The sequence below is a fragment of the Tachysurus vachellii genome, chromosome 16 (genome assembly GCF_030014155.1).
Source record: "Tachysurus vachellii isolate PV-2020 chromosome 16, HZAU_Pvac_v1, whole genome shotgun sequence".
Taxonomy (NCBI): domain Eukaryota; kingdom Metazoa; phylum Chordata; class Actinopteri; order Siluriformes; family Bagridae; genus Tachysurus; species Tachysurus vachellii.
In genome coordinates this window covers 9338183-9353781 of record NC_083475.1, presented here as the reverse complement: position 1 = coordinate 9353781, position 15599 = coordinate 9338183, and the positions used below count along the sequence as shown (strand labels likewise).

Here is a 15599-nt window from a genome sequence, read left to right as displayed (position 1 = left end):
ACCAAAATGTCTGCTCAGCATGGTAAGTGTATAAAAGTCCCAGGTTGTATATTGCACAGGTTTGGTTTAGGAAAATGGAAACTGGTGAGTGTTTGCAATCTTTGTGTGTGTGGCCCAATAAATGATAATACATAAAAAAGGTGTCTGTGGTTATTTCAATGTTTTATGGCAGATGATATGAAATGGTGCTTGGATCAGTTTGGTTGGAAAGTAACAAACAGTGATCACAAAAGATTAAGCAACATAAAACATTCACATTAAAAACATATGCACAATACACTACAACATTACACAGATTCGTGTATACATTTATATGTCGGCATTTGAATCATGCTTAATGTTAAAATGTTTGCCATGTATTAATGCTAACCTGTGTTTGAGGTGGGGGCACAGTGGCTTAGTGGTTAACACGTTCGCCTCACACTTCCAGGGTTGGGGGTTCGATTCCCGCCTCCAACAGACTAGAAGTTCTATATACTGATAACGTGTTCAAGCTGAAAAGTTTGCTAGCTTCTGCTAATAAACAGCTGTGCTGATAATAGGCCACAATGTTGCAAGATTCCCTGCATGAGCCATTTGGCTAATCTAACCTAAACAATCTGCTAGTCATTAGGGATTGTGTTCAATGCAGGTTCCAAAGTCTTGCAACACTGGCTGGCAAGCATTTACATTTATGGCATTTAGCAGACACCCTTATCCAGAGTGACTTACAACTGAGCAACTGAGGGTTAAGGGCCTTGCTCAGGGGCCCAGAAGTGGCAGCTTGGTGGACCTGGGGTTTGAACGCATGACCTTCCGATCAGTAGCCCAACACCTTAACCACTGAGCTACCACATCCCCCAAGCAAAGGAAGAAATTTCTATACAAAGAAAAATTCTAGAAAAAGTATGAGCATAACTGGCTTTACTTTTTTCCTTCAGAGAAAAGAAGGAGATCTGGTTTCTTACAATGTTTTCACTCTCTAGCATTCCAGCTATAATATTTCCATTTTTGCGTCACACAGCAAAGTTCGTGTTCTGATGTAGGAAACCTGATTTCTCTGAAACACAGCAGAACAAGAGTGATGGCTTTAAAGCTCCATGGGAAGCATGACCTAATTCCTTATTATTAAATTTCATTCAAACATGTCGATTAAATAGTGTCTGTACTACTTATCACTCTTGGTAAAATTTGATATCATAGCAAATCAATATATCAATGATCTCACAGCAATATCATCCTGTATTCTTTTATTTCAGTCTGATACAAATCCACTGACCCATATACACTGTTTTATGGGGAAAAGAAGCACTAGCACAAAAGGTTCTTTGAAGTAGAAACTTCAGTAAACAAACTTTGATGTTGGCTTTGACAAAGCAAGTAGTCACCAAGGATTTTGTTTTTTGGATGGGCGAGTGGACAGAAAGATAGGGTGCCAAAACATTTGGAGGCAAGTGGAGATGAGCATGTGATGTCATCCAAATACCCGTGAGGACGTTCCCCTCATTGTTCTGAGTGTTTTGATATATGACATGTCAATGTTGTAAAACGTTTTTTTTGATTTTGCATATTTTCGGGGCGGGGTTGCGGGACAACCAAAAGGCCAGTCGGTACACCAATTTAAAAGTTTGTTCAGAGTATCACCCTAAAGGAGCTGGCCAAGTTTGGTGTAGATAGTTCGAAAGCTTCCCGAGTTATAAACCTCCAAAGTTTATAATGGGAGTCTATGGGGAAAAAAGGCCAATTTGAGACCCGATACCGGAGGTACCGGTACTCGGATCGCTTAGAAAAGTAACAAACTTCAGACCAGGGTCTACAACATATCCGAATTTGGTGCATGTGGCTCGAAAGCCCTAGGAGGAGTTACTCTTGATAAATTTTTGTCTAAGCTTAAATAGGAAAACAGAATGTTGGCTTCTACAAAGCCAACATAATAAAGGCACTATGAAAAGGGGATTTATTTTAAATAACCACCCCAGAATTTACTTAAATAGTTCTTCTATAGCATCATTGTGGTTCTTCCTGCTACATTTATTTTTAAGAGTTTTTTTTTCTCTTTTGCCCCAACCTGAAGTGCAGCTTCTGCCAACACTGAAACTATAACAAATATGACTGACAGGATTTGAAATGTAAGCACTGATATTACATGGCAGACACTATTAATGTCCTGTTTACTTATGAGGAGAGACTGAGTCAGGATTTAACACCAAGGTGAATTTAGATCAGAAGTCATAGAGCAAAATCAGTTCCTCTTCAGCTCTATTGGTACAGTAACGTTGATTGAATCACTGGTCCTACTGGTCTTGCCTGCTGACAGAAAACCACCAACTGCCTCTGAAGGGATTAAAGATAGCTTCTAAACTTTCAGGTTACTGAAAATGAATAACATTAGTAGCAAGTCAAAATTAGCTCCTCAGATAGTGAATGCAGGGCTGTCAAGTGTTACGCATTGAGAGTGACAGTCACACATGCCGCAGCGCCCAAAATGTATCAGTCTGCACCGCTGTCTCTATGGAACCGGTCAGGAATCAAGCGTGTCTCCCCTGGAGTTCTTAGTCGAGCCTGGCACTTATCAGCCAATCAAAAAAAGAGGCTACACAATAGCCAATCAGAAAATAGCACTATCTGGGTAAGATTTAACACAACCAATGAAAAAAACAAAAAACATTCATTAGCGAGGGTATTTTTGATGGTCGGTTTGAACAAAACCTCAACACGAAACAGCTTGTCTCTGGACGGGACATTGTCCTCAATCATGACCCTAAAAATGTCTGGGCTTGAGCCGAACTGTTTTAAATGGGAGCAACATTACAAATGATAAAGGAGTCCAAAAAGGCAACAAACACTTACAATAAACAATACCAGTCATAATCTCTCTCTCTCTCTCTCTCTCTCTCTCTCTCACACACACACACACATACACACACACAAATTAATAAATGGAAATTAAACAAATACTTTGTATTTTGGAGATGTCACGCCTGCCTGTCTTCAAAACTTGAGAGCCTTAGAAGCCTAATGTGTGTGTGTTCTACGAGCTGTATCATGAGGCAAGGATTTGGTTAATTGTATGTTGATGTCTCGGTTTCAGTTCATTTAAAAAAAGAAAAAGAAATTTGTCAACCGTTGCAGGTTTCTTTCGTTTTCTTTGAGTTCATATGTTCACAAATTTCCTTCTGAAGCTGAAAATCAGGGAAGAGGCATATTAAAGGTCTGGACTTACCACACACATCCAACATACACACACACACACACACACACACACACACACACACAGCTACCAAGATTCCTTAAAGCCAAAAGCTCACTTTTTCAGGAAACTGAACTTTGTCTGGTTTCCATGAGCCATTATTACACCATCATTATGCAAAAATAACCTGAAATATATAAACAACTGAATCATCAAAAACAACATAAAGTTCTTTGAAGTGAAATGGAAAATTTTTACTAAGACGTTGCATGACTAGATGCATGACTAGAAGTTGTTCCTGTTGTTACCAGAGAATGTTTGTGTAAAATATCAGAGGGTCAGAATGAACTAAGTTCAACTAAGAAACAGCTTAGGCCAGAGGTATTCAACTAAAATTTAAAGAGGTCCAGTAAGAGAAAATTTCTTGAAAGAAAGGTCCGGAAGATCATATAATGTCTAACTAGTTAGTGTGATATATATTTAAGTAGCCTAGTAGTTGTATCAACATCTGCAAGCAATCAATACCTGACTGTCAAATCAAACAATTCAGTACAATTCAAAAACTTTTTGACAATATTTATTGTCACGTAACACAGAACTGAACATATGTATGATTGTAGATATGTATAACGTTCTTTCATTAAATAAATAAAAGTAGGGCTACATTTCTAAATAAGAGAAAATAAATAAAATGTGAAAATTGTGTATGTTTAAATAAGGTGCTTAACTTTCCCTTTTATATCTCAGTGAGAGAACTGAGCTCTGGCTTGGCTTGGGTTAGGGTTAGGGTTAAACCTGGGCTTGAATGGAGTCAGGGCAGTTCTCATACACATGTGGAGGTGCTCATTAGTGACCCTGGAATATTTAGTTTGGATTATGTTCATTGTAGAGAAAGCTTCCTCACAGTTGAATGTAAAACATGGTCAGGATGTATAGGGCTACTTCCCTCAGACCTGGGAAATCTGTCTCAGGAAATCTGTCTTCAGATTAGAGTGGATATGTTTGTTGAAAAATTTTTTTGTCGTCTCATAATGGCGTTTCACATTGCCTCATAATATGAGACACTCTGCTGAAGTGTGAAGTGTGAAGTGTGAACAGAAATGAGTCTCCGTTGCACTCGTCTGTTTCTCTCCCTTTCTCCGTTGCACTCGTCTGTTTCTCTCCCTTTGTTTTCTACTTCATGTGTAACTTTACTCTAATTCTCTGTCATCTGTCTTGCACTGTTGAGTCGCAGTGTTTACTTCAGGAACGCACAGACTTGATTTGTCTGTGCGTTTACATTACCTTTACCGTAAAGACTGCAAAAGCTGCGCCGGTTAAAACAGAAGCGCTTCGTCAAGTTTAAAGCATAACCTTTTGTTTTGGCTGTAGGTCCGGGTCCGGATTGGGCAGCTTCTGGGTCCGGACCCGGACCGCCTGTTAGTGACCTATGGCTTAGGCAGACCTTGGTAAGGTTATCATGATCCAGAGATGATAAGGTGTTGTAATGTAGACAATGATTGACAATGTTTCAATGCATTGGGTCCTGTTGCACAGCAGCACAAATAAATGGAAATATATTTTTTTTAACTTACTTGTTTTGATAGTATGTTCTTATTTGGTGTGTTTTTATATCTTACTTATTTTAACGTATTATTTGTATAATTGTATCCTTTTTTTCTTCTGTAAAGCGCTTTGAGATGCCACTTTTAAAGGCGCTATAGAAAATAAAGTTTATTATTATTATTATTATAAATTGTGAACCTTTTTACTGTTTCCTGTGCCTACCAGTGTGCTATTTTCTTAAAACTTTCACACCAGCCAGCACGGTGGTGAAGCATTGCAGTGTCATTGAGTTTCATACCGAGCATGTGTTACTGTCTGTTCACATGGCTTTCTTTTGGTACTATTGGTTTTGTTCCACTGTCCAAAAAAACATGCAGGCACACACATGTCCCATCCAGGGTAAAATCTCCTGCCTTTCTTCAACGTGTTCCCACATGTATTTAAGGTTTGACACCCATGAGCATATATGTTTTAACACTTTTACTAGTGCCTTCAGGCACTTCCAGCATTTTCAGTTACAGCATGCACTTGTGTAAGCACACAGGTATTTATTTTTTTTTTTAAAAAAAGCGTGCACCTTTATACGTGTGGGTTTTTTTCCATGATTTTTTTAAATAATATTTTAATCTTTTTTTTTTTTTTAAAGAAAGTTTTACATTATTTTCCATCATAACAATATGAAAAGCATGTGAGTCCCAGGCTACATATCCTTTGTGGCCTTGACTAGAAGGAGTCACTGAACACAACAACATTTTGACATCTGCTGGTAAAGTGGATGTGATGACCCATATACAGTAATAACACTCATTCCTTACATTACTTTTAGATTTAGACCTTTTTTTAAAATCCATTTTTATGTTTTTATTGGATACAATATTAAAACAATATGTTATTTCCTTCTTTTTCTGTCACTGCTTTTACCACCTTTTGTATCACTCTAAAAAAACCTAAAGCAATTTCAGTTGTCTTTTAAACGATTGAACCATTTTTTGTGAAACTTGCTATATAAATAATCATTGTTCTTTTTATTATTACACATCATTTACTCTTAATATGCATTATTGCTTAGTATTATTACGGATAACGGTGTAATAATGCAATAAATAAAATAAACAAAAGAAACAAAATATATTTTTTATTTCTTTAACTATTTTCAATTTATTATATACGACAAGCTAAAACTTATATAGTTGAATAACATTGTACCAAATCCTATCATCATGAAGGTTATAATGCATCCACACTTCATGCTGTTGATCTAATCACCAGTCACTGATGCCCTGTCCAACAAACTGTATGTGTAATGAACCAAGGAGTGTTTTAACAACAAATCTATATAAACTAGGTAACTCAAATACCTGTAATTAATGAATGTGTGTTAAATGTAAGCCAACTGACATCTGATCTTGGTATCTAGTTAAGTGTTATGATCAGTAACAATAAACATGTATTACACCTGGCTACATAAAGCAGCACTATACTGACTATTAATACGAGATAAGGTAATACTTTATAATGTGGAAACTATGCAGTCTTTTCTTTAACCTACCAGCGCGTGTGTTTAGGAAATAATGAATGAATCCCAGTACTGGAATAGTTCACAGGAGCTCTTGGTTTGCGCCACAACACGCGTCACTTCCGCATTCTCCGCTTCAATATAAGTTTGTAACAGTGTCGCAATTTTCACTTCAAAGTCTGCTGGCGTTTTAAGAGCATGCTGTCTGCAGACAGGTGAGTTTTCTAGGTGTACACTAGTGACAGCTTTTGTGAGATTATATCAGCAATGGCGTCTATTTGTGGGACAAATATCTTTAAACGTCATGGATTTTCTCTTGCCAGGGCTCAGACCGCGATGGTGGTGGGCTGCCCGTGCCCTTTGCTTTCAGTTGAACCGATTCGGGGTCTCTTGGACGAAAAACTCAGGATCACTGTGACAAATCTGAACCCACAGCAAGAGGTGACCCTTCACTGTCTCCATCTTTCAGAAGACAAGGACGTGTGGGACGCATTTGGACACTATGTGAGCGACGAGCATGGCAGTGTGACAGGTAACCTAATCTATCAGCGTCTGTTGATTAATGTAGGACATCTTCATAATGTACACCTAATGTACATGGTTGTCACATTAAACCTTCAAACGTACATGCACCTCATTTTAATACGAGGCAGTTTGTAGGATCTTTGGCTGCCAGTGATGCCAAGACTTTTCAGAGCAAAGTAGCTAAAGTGTCTAGAAGTCTCTAGATAATGTCATGTTGATTTATTTATCGTGATCACTGGCACAAGGCATGGCAAATTAAAGTGCATGAAAAAGGAAGATTTTCAATTAGAATGTAATCGAATGGAATGAATAGCTTTAATAGTCACATTATTAAAGAGATTAGATTAAAATGTATTTCTTATAGAGAAATAAGTCATTTTTTGGTGTACCATGCAGAATCTAAACCTTTAAAATTTTACAGAACGCTAAAGTTTTTTATCAGGAAGGCAGACAAAAGATAAGAGAAAGTCTCCAAAAAGAGACTTTAAAACAAAGAATGTAGAATGCATAAGTGGGCTAAACAGTGGCAATCATAAACTGTTCTTTGGGAAACATGTTATTCAGTAATTGGTCATTAGGAAACAGTGTTGAATAATAATTGGTCATTGGGAAACATTGTAATCAGTAATTGCTCGTTGGGAAACATTGTTGAATAGTAATTGGTCATTGGGTGTTACGATCCCAAATGGTGTTTAGGGGTATGGTTGGGATGTAACAATATGAAATGATTATAAAGTTAGATTTCTGGTGTGTATGTGGCAATCAACGACAAGGACAACAAATAGTGGGTAAAACCTGTCTCTATTATCATACAAGTGGTGGTGACAAAAGTGATAATATTTACAATATCTACAGAAACAAGATAACAAAAAACACAAAGGGGAAATGAGACAGCAGCGGTGCCAAAACAAAGAAATAAGCAAAACAAAAACTGCGCAAGCTTGAACATAACCCTCTAACCTGAACTACAAAGGAAAGTAATAAAACAAATCTTCAGTGTAGATGAAGCCCTAACTAACCTATACTTATCCCAAACAAAAGGTACAGAGGGTGGCATGCACTCCTAACCTAGTGTGTCTAATACAGAAAAGCTTACCTACGTGTTGCACAATATATGTCATGTGAAGTACTCAACTGTCCAGTTTTCCCCAATATAAACAAAGTCATATCCACAAAGCAAATAAACACAAGCATACAGATGCAGAACGAGTGACTAACACGTCACATACACAAAGTGACTAACAAGTCACACACAAAGTGACTAACAAATTGGGATACATGAACAGTCTGACATACTAAAACTGAATGAACAACAATAGCCCTCTAACAAATTAGCACACGTCTTCTTTCTCCTCCTGTTTTTGTCTCAATTTCTGATTCTAATCCTGATTCTGATTCTGGTTGATTGGTGGATCGAAGGGTGACGTCACACAGGATAATGAAGATTGACAGGAGGTGGTACAATGGTAGGGATCTGAAAAGATAGAGAGTGCAGCAAAGAGAGAGAGAGAGAGAGAGAGAGAGAGAGAGAGAGAGAGAGAGAGAGAGAAGAAACAAAACACCGAACCCACAAACATAGAACGTAGCATTGGGAAACATGGTAATAAGGCATTTGTTGCAAACATTAAATTCTTCTGCATTTTAAACTTGGCCAATACATTAAAAGTGCTTTTTGGAGTGTCTGCAATGGACACAAAGCAGGACCTTTCCACATAACAGTTTTATCAATGAATTTATTTATGTATTTAATTAGGAGTTATTTCTGTGTAACGTAAAATTTTTTCAGATGCCCGGTAGTCAATGTCTGTAAAAGTGACTAATATGACAAAAATCAGATAGGATTAAAACCTGAGAGAGATATACTCTGGTAATAAATACATTACCTCACCTTCCAGTTTAAAGTGAATCCGGTCAGAACATGGTTTTAGAAAAGTCAAAAGTTTGTAAATTTAAATCCAGTAGCATATGAAACACTGTGAGGAACAATGGTAAACATTAAAAGTATTATACAAGCCAATATAATTGGGAGTGGGATCAAGTACTCATAACTGCAATGATTTATTCTCACTCACTCACTTCTTCTACCGCTTATCCGAACTACCTCGGATCACGGGGAGCCTGTGCCTATCTCAGGCGTCGTTGGGCATCAAGGCAGGATACACCCTGGACGGAGTGCCAACCCATCGCAGGGCACACACACACAGTCTCATTCAGCAATGATTTATTGTAAAAACAAAATAAGTATACAACACACAGCAGTACATTACTTATTCATTTTTAAAAATATTGAAGCATCATCAAAGTCTAATACCATATAACAAGACCTAAAGAGAGCCATCATTTTCGGAGTTGGAGGGCACAGAACACGCAAGCCAAATTTTGATACCAAAACTACAGTGGCCGGGAAGTGCAAAACACATTAACAAAACCCAAACCAAATTAACAAAACCGAAAACACATTAACAAATCAGAAAACACATTAACAAATCCGAAAACACAACGACAAGTCAGACAACCCAGAAACGGTAGTGTATCGTTTTTGAATGGAAACTTACCGATCATTGGACAAGACACCTGTCACTCAAGATATACAGGTATGGAATCTTATGTGTAATGTATAAAGTTCTCCGTTTAAATAAAGTTCTACGTTCAAGAAAATAACAGAATTAATCCACAGTAATCCATTCCATCCATCCATTCCAACTTTTCCCTGCGGCAGACTGTTGAACTTCATGTATACTTTGAGTGACAGGTGTCTTGTCCAATCACAAACTATACCAACCGCTTCCGGGTTGTCTGAAATGTCGTTGTGTTTTCTGATTTGTTCATTTGTTTTCTGATTTGTTAATGTGTTTTCTGATTTGTTCATTTGTTTTCTGATTTGTTAATGTGTTTTCTGATTTGTTCATTTGTTTTCTGATTTGTTAATGTGTTTTCTGATTTGTTAATGTGTTTCATGCACCGATTCAGACAACCCGGAAGCGGTAGGTATAGTTTGTGAATGGAAACTTACCGATCATTGGACAAGACGACTGTCATTAAAGATATAAAGGTGAATGAAAGGTGTCTCGTCCGATGATGGTAAGTTTCCATTAACAAATTATACCAACCGATTCCGGGTTGTCTGACTTGTTAATGTGTTTTCGGTTTTGTTAATTTGCTTTGGGTTTTGTTAATTTGTTTTGCACTTCCCGGCCACCGTACAAAACAGTGCATTACACATTTCCCCCAAAATATGTAGCACTTAATTATTCTTTAAATAATTTTCATTCACAGTGGCAAAGGACTCCAGCGTGGGAGGCACATATACAGGTGTGGAGCCCATGGCACTCATGTGGAGCCTGCGGCCAGTACCAGGTAGCCGAAAGGGATTGAGGTATGTCACCTTACAGCATTTAATCAAGATCAGTTATTATGTAACATAAATGCAAATATACTGCAGTTATAATTTGCTTGCACACTTATTTTTTTTATGTAAAACACAACATTGTTATAGTGAACAGTTTTAAGGACGCTGTTAGCCCAAAAGGGTTTTTAAGACTTTTCTTTGGACTGTTCCTTGTTTTTATGCTCATTTGTGTTTGTTTGCTGTCTTCAGTTCTGTTCACAGGTCTGAATTCAGAGACTGGGATGGCCAAAATATATTTTGTGTTCCAATAGCCATTTATGTCTTTATTTGTTTGCATGTTCGGGGTTCACAGAAAGTTAGATCCATTTATTGTAATGTTAATTTAAACCATTTGCATTTGTCTAATCAGTCTCAATCTGTGTCATTCAGGTTGCGAAAGCAAGATGTCCTTTCACCAATGATATTCCACATTTCTGTGTATAATGGACACATCGCTCAGGACTTTGAAGGACTCAAACCATTAGTGACTATCATCATAGAAAGGTGGTACATAGCTCCTGGTGTGCAGAGGGTCGACGTGTGTGAGAAAGGAGTTGAAGGAACTTTGTTTATCCCTCCAGGTACACAACTCATAAACAGTTAGTACTGGGTAGAAGCTGCCTTGTGAGTTCAGATCTCAGCATCACTACCACTGTTGCCTTCTGAATTGTATCATGTTTCAAATGTATGTTGCCTTGGATCGTTGCATCAAGCATGTGAGTAAATAGTTGCAGGATACGCATTGAAAACTTTACACACCCAATACCAAATATGAGCTTTACAAATAGCTTTGGCAAAATTAAAAGGCATATATAGTACAAAGAGATAATGATGATTAGCCATTACTATCACTACTACTACTTATGATTTTGTATTATTATATACTATACTATATATTATCTATTATAACCATATATATATATCTATATAATTAATATTATTATAGTAATAGTAATGACTGCTTATAACTAGCATGCGCTTCATGTTAATCCAGGTCCTGGCCCATTTCCATGTGTGTTGGACATGTGGGGAGGAGGTGGAGGCCTGGTGGAGTATCGAGCTGCCCTCCTGGCATCACATGGCTTTGTTGCTTTAGCTCTGCAGTATATGTTTTCAGAAGAAGTCAAAAAAGTTAACGCCATTTACTTTGAGGTGATTCAACCCAAAGCTCTTTATGATCTCATGGTTTGCACATACATATATTCAAGCCTGAGAGGTGTAAGTGCACAGGAAGTTTTAATAGCCACAATAGCCAATGAGATCAAGCAGCCTGGGACGCATCGTCCAAACGGATGTAGAGTACCTTTACAACTCACAAACATAGTAACAAATCACAACACAACTCAAGCCAAATGGAGCACCTACACCGTCTTCCCAGCCAGGAAGTTTTTTCTGAAATACTCCATGTTTGTTTTTCTTCTGAAGTCACGTTTGACAGTCTCCAATGTTATAATCTTTAGCTCTTTAAAGATTGTCACTTGTAGCATAAATGAGTTGCTCAGTGTTAGAAAAACAGGAGGCAAAGTCCAATCCAGTGACTTTTGCTTAGTGTAACTACCTACTGTTTTCTGTGTGCATGTGTTTGTATTTGCCACAAACGGCACATTTTTGTGGTTTTATTTTTTTTTGTTTTTTGTTTCTTTTATACAACATTTTATACATTTTTTGGATTCAATATTTTGAATAAAAAAGGCATTTTGTGGGGGAGGGGGGAGGTGGTGTGGGGTAGAGCTTTCCTGAAGAGAGAACCTACATTCTTAAGAGCTCACCACGTCATGGCACAATAGATCACATGGATGTTTTTCCTTCTGTTTTGTAGGTAGCATATCAGATGTTGCAGGATCATCCCATGGTCATAAGGGACAGAGTAGCTCTGTTGGGCCTCTCATTTGGTGGTGCTGTTGCTCTATCTATGGCTGCCCACTCCTCTGTCATTAAGGTGATTTTCTATTAAACATACAATAAACAAATACAAGGAATATTTGTGATATGCTTGTATATTTTCCACAAGGATATGCAACCAAATATTGTAATTTAGTCAGCCATAACATTAAAACTACTGACAGGTGAAGTGAATAACGTCGATTATCCCGTAACAATGGCACTCGTCAAGTGGGAGGATATATTAGGAAGCAAGAAAAATGGGTGAATGTAAAAATCAGTGAGGCTAAAGTGTGATATGGGGGCACGGTGGCTTAGTGGTTAGCATGTTCGCCTCACACCTCCAGGGTTGGGGGTTCGATTCCCGCATCCGCCGTGTGTGTGTGGAGTTTGCATGTTCTCCCCGTGCCTCGGCGGTTTCCTCTGGGTACTCCGGTTTCCTCCCCCGGTCCAAAGACATGCATGGTAGGTTGATTGGCATCTCTGGAAAAATTGTCCGTAGTGTGTGATTGCGTGAGTGAATGAGAGTGTGTGTGTGTGCCCTGCGATGGGTTGGCACTCCGTCCAGGGTGTATCCTGCCTTCATGCCCGATGATGCCTGAGAGATAGTTCGGATAAGCGGTAGAAAATGAATGAATGAATGAATGAATAAAGTGTGATATTTAAATGACTGATATTTAAATGACTGATGATATTTAAATGAGTGTCTACAAAACAGCAGGTCTTGTGGGGTGTAGGCAGTGGTTATTGGTCCAACAGCTGGTGAACCTGTGAACTAGTCCTGGGTGCCTCATTGATGCGTATGGAGAGTGAACGCTAATCTGTCTGTTCCAGTCCCACAGAAGAGACCTACACTATATTTAGCAGGTGGTTTTAATGTTTTAATGTTATGGCTGATCAGTACAGTGTGTGTGTGTGTGTGTGTGTGTGTGTGTATATGTGTGTAAGTAACTTGTAGAATTCCAAGGTTTTTCAAGCCCACCACATTCGGGCATGTCACCAACACAAGCACAAGAAAACAATGATGATTTTGTTTTTGAGGCATGTACATGAATTTTATACACAATCCCTTTCCTACTTGCTCTCTGTAACTCTGCAATTTGCGCGTTATGAACACTCTTAAACGTGATTTTGTTGCAGCCCCTGTGTTGTGTATGCATCAGCTGCAGTCATGTCACTCCTGTACGCAATTCTTTATCTGAAGTCTATGAAGCGTTACACAGGTACGTACACAAAAAAAATATACTTGCTCTTCATCATTTCAGGGCACTTTTGTCAACCCCCATTTTCCTGTACATACTAACATTAGCTTCAGACTTTTGTGATTTGCTATTTAGGCTGGATATAAAGAAAGTCCCACGGCAATACATGTCAGGATAATATACAAATAGTCGTGAACGTTTATTCAGTCGTTAGACAACATTACAACTTTGTCCTTATAACGTTACCATAATGCACCTGTGACATCTGCATCCCGATCGCATCATTCGCTGCACCCATTGCTGCTCACTTAAGACATTCTTCGCTATAAAATATAAAGAGGAAGGGACACAAAAAAATAAAGTTCACTAACCTCCACAAAGTGAACAGCTTTCTTTGCTAAAAGCAAATTTTGAAGCAAAGTTATCATTCCATGTTTGAGAGCTTTTTGTATGTATTTTACAATGAATTGTGAAAATAAACACGATCAGAAATCTTTATTACAAGGGCTCTGAGCTAAAATCTGATCTTTATTTGAAGGAAGCATCAAGCTTATTGCTCACTCACTCACTCACTCATTTTCTACTGCTTATCCGAACTCGGGTCACGGGGAGCCTGTGCCTATCTCAGGCGTCATCGGGCATCAAGGCAGGATACACCCTGGACGGAGTGCCAACCCATCACAGGGCACACACACACTCATTCAATCACACACTATGGACAATTTTCCAGAGATGCCAATCAACCTACCATGCATGTCTTTGGACCGGGGGAGGAAACCGGAGTACTCGGAGGAAACCCCCGAGGCACGGGGAGAACATGCAAACTCCACACACACACAAGGCGGAGGCGGGAATCGAACCCCCAACCCTGGAGGTGTGAGGCGAACGTGCTAACCACTAAGCCACCGTGCCCCCCAAGCTTATTGCTGTACATCAAAAATTATTTGGTATTACATCGGAGTGGACACACACATGGCTTCACATAGAACTTCTATCTATCTTATAGCTTTCATAGATCCTATAATCTGCAGGTGACTCATGATATTACTAATCTTTAATATGTATTAGTTAATGAATTGTTCAGAGTTTGCTTATGATTTGAGGCTTCTCTTTTGTATTTCAACTGGAAATAACAATTGATTTGAATTATTTTTAGAATGTTTTATAAAGCACGTGTAGAGGATGATCAGATGATCTGGAGAGACATCATCTTGCCCATTCCAACAGATCCAGCTGAAAAAGTGGATGTAAGCAACTTTTTGTAACATCCTAGCTTTTAGACAGAAAGCATTTTACTCATTCTATTACTGATATTTGATTTCATCTAAACTACTCCTGCATGTGTTCACACAGGTTGGCCTCATAAGATGTCCTTTTCTTGTGATTGCTGGTGATGATGATCAGAACTGGGCCACACTGGAGTCAGCTGAAGACGTAACTCACACAGACCTGCATGACCTCAGAGAATATATCATTTATTGGCTTTATTACAAAACTGTACAGTATATAAACCTTGGGTACTATACTGGTTCACTTGGTCAGAGTAAGAATGCTATCAGTCTAAAAACCCTGTTGGGAGGTTTAGTAATATTAGGAAAAAAACAAAAATGAGTCAGTGCCTGTAAGCCTACATAGTGCAACTGTACAGTGGATATAAAAATGAAAAACATACAATTCTCTGGTTGCACAAGTGTTTACATCTCTTAATACTGTACTTTGTTAAAGCAGCATGTAGTCTTTTAGGTAGAGTCTACAAACTGTATACAACTTTTCCTTGGAAAAATGTGCTCCAGATACATCATAAAGATGGGACTCAAATTTTGATGACACAAAAATCTATTGGACAGAAATGCCACATGTGATCACAGGCATTTTCAACCTCTTTACTGTCTTTTCTTTGACCTCAGATGGTGAAAATAACTGAAAAGGCAGGAAATCGGCATTTGCTCAGTGTCCTCATCTATCCTGGTGCAGGACACCTGATAGAGCCGCCCTACACACCACACCACAGAGCCTCTAACTTTGTGATTGAAGGCAAAAACAAAGGTATGTGCAATCATATTTAGAAATCTGCCTGTATAACAATTTCACTGTTATTTATACAGTATATAAAATTTTCTGTGTGTTCACAGTGATCATGCTTTGGGGTGGACAGACTCGACTGCATTCATATGCACAAGAAGACTCATGGGAGAGAATTTTGGACTTTTTATACCAACACCTCTACAGTGCCGCTCCACAGGCCCGACTCTAATGGCATGAGTTTTGCTTTGTGAAATCGATAATAGAAAAATACACAAAACTCCTCCATACACCTGACTCCACCAGTTTAAGCAGTCCAATAAATCAGTTTAATCAACTTTCAGTGAACTC

The 15599-nt window shown here is 38.4% G+C and overlaps 1 protein-coding gene across 1 annotated transcript in view; it reads left to right on the top strand.

Annotated features, from left to right (window-relative positions):
• The first annotated feature begins 6352 nt into the window (after window positions 1–6352).
• LOC132859059 (acyl-coenzyme A thioesterase 1-like) overlaps window positions 6353–15599 on the top strand; it is a 9853-nt gene continuing 606 nt past the window's right edge. Inside the window, exons 1-11 of the mRNA XM_060889633.1 lie at window positions 6353–6445; window positions 6554–6762; window positions 10032–10131; window positions 10534–10724; window positions 11138–11295; window positions 11963–12082; window positions 13165–13247; window positions 14383–14473; window positions 14580–14660; window positions 15134–15272; window positions 15359–15599. The exon at window positions 15359–15599 is cut by the window's right edge and continues 606 nt beyond it. Coding sequence (XP_060745616.1) covers window positions 6429–6445; window positions 6554–6762; window positions 10032–10131; window positions 10534–10724; window positions 11138–11295; window positions 11963–12082; window positions 13165–13247; window positions 14383–14473; window positions 14580–14660; window positions 15134–15272; window positions 15359–15480 — 1311 coding nt within the window. The 5' untranslated portion in view covers window positions 6353–6428 and the 3' untranslated portion in view covers window positions 15481–15599. The remainder of the gene's footprint in view (window positions 6446–6553; window positions 6763–10031; window positions 10132–10533; window positions 10725–11137; window positions 11296–11962; window positions 12083–13164; window positions 13248–14382; window positions 14474–14579; window positions 14661–15133; window positions 15273–15358) is intronic.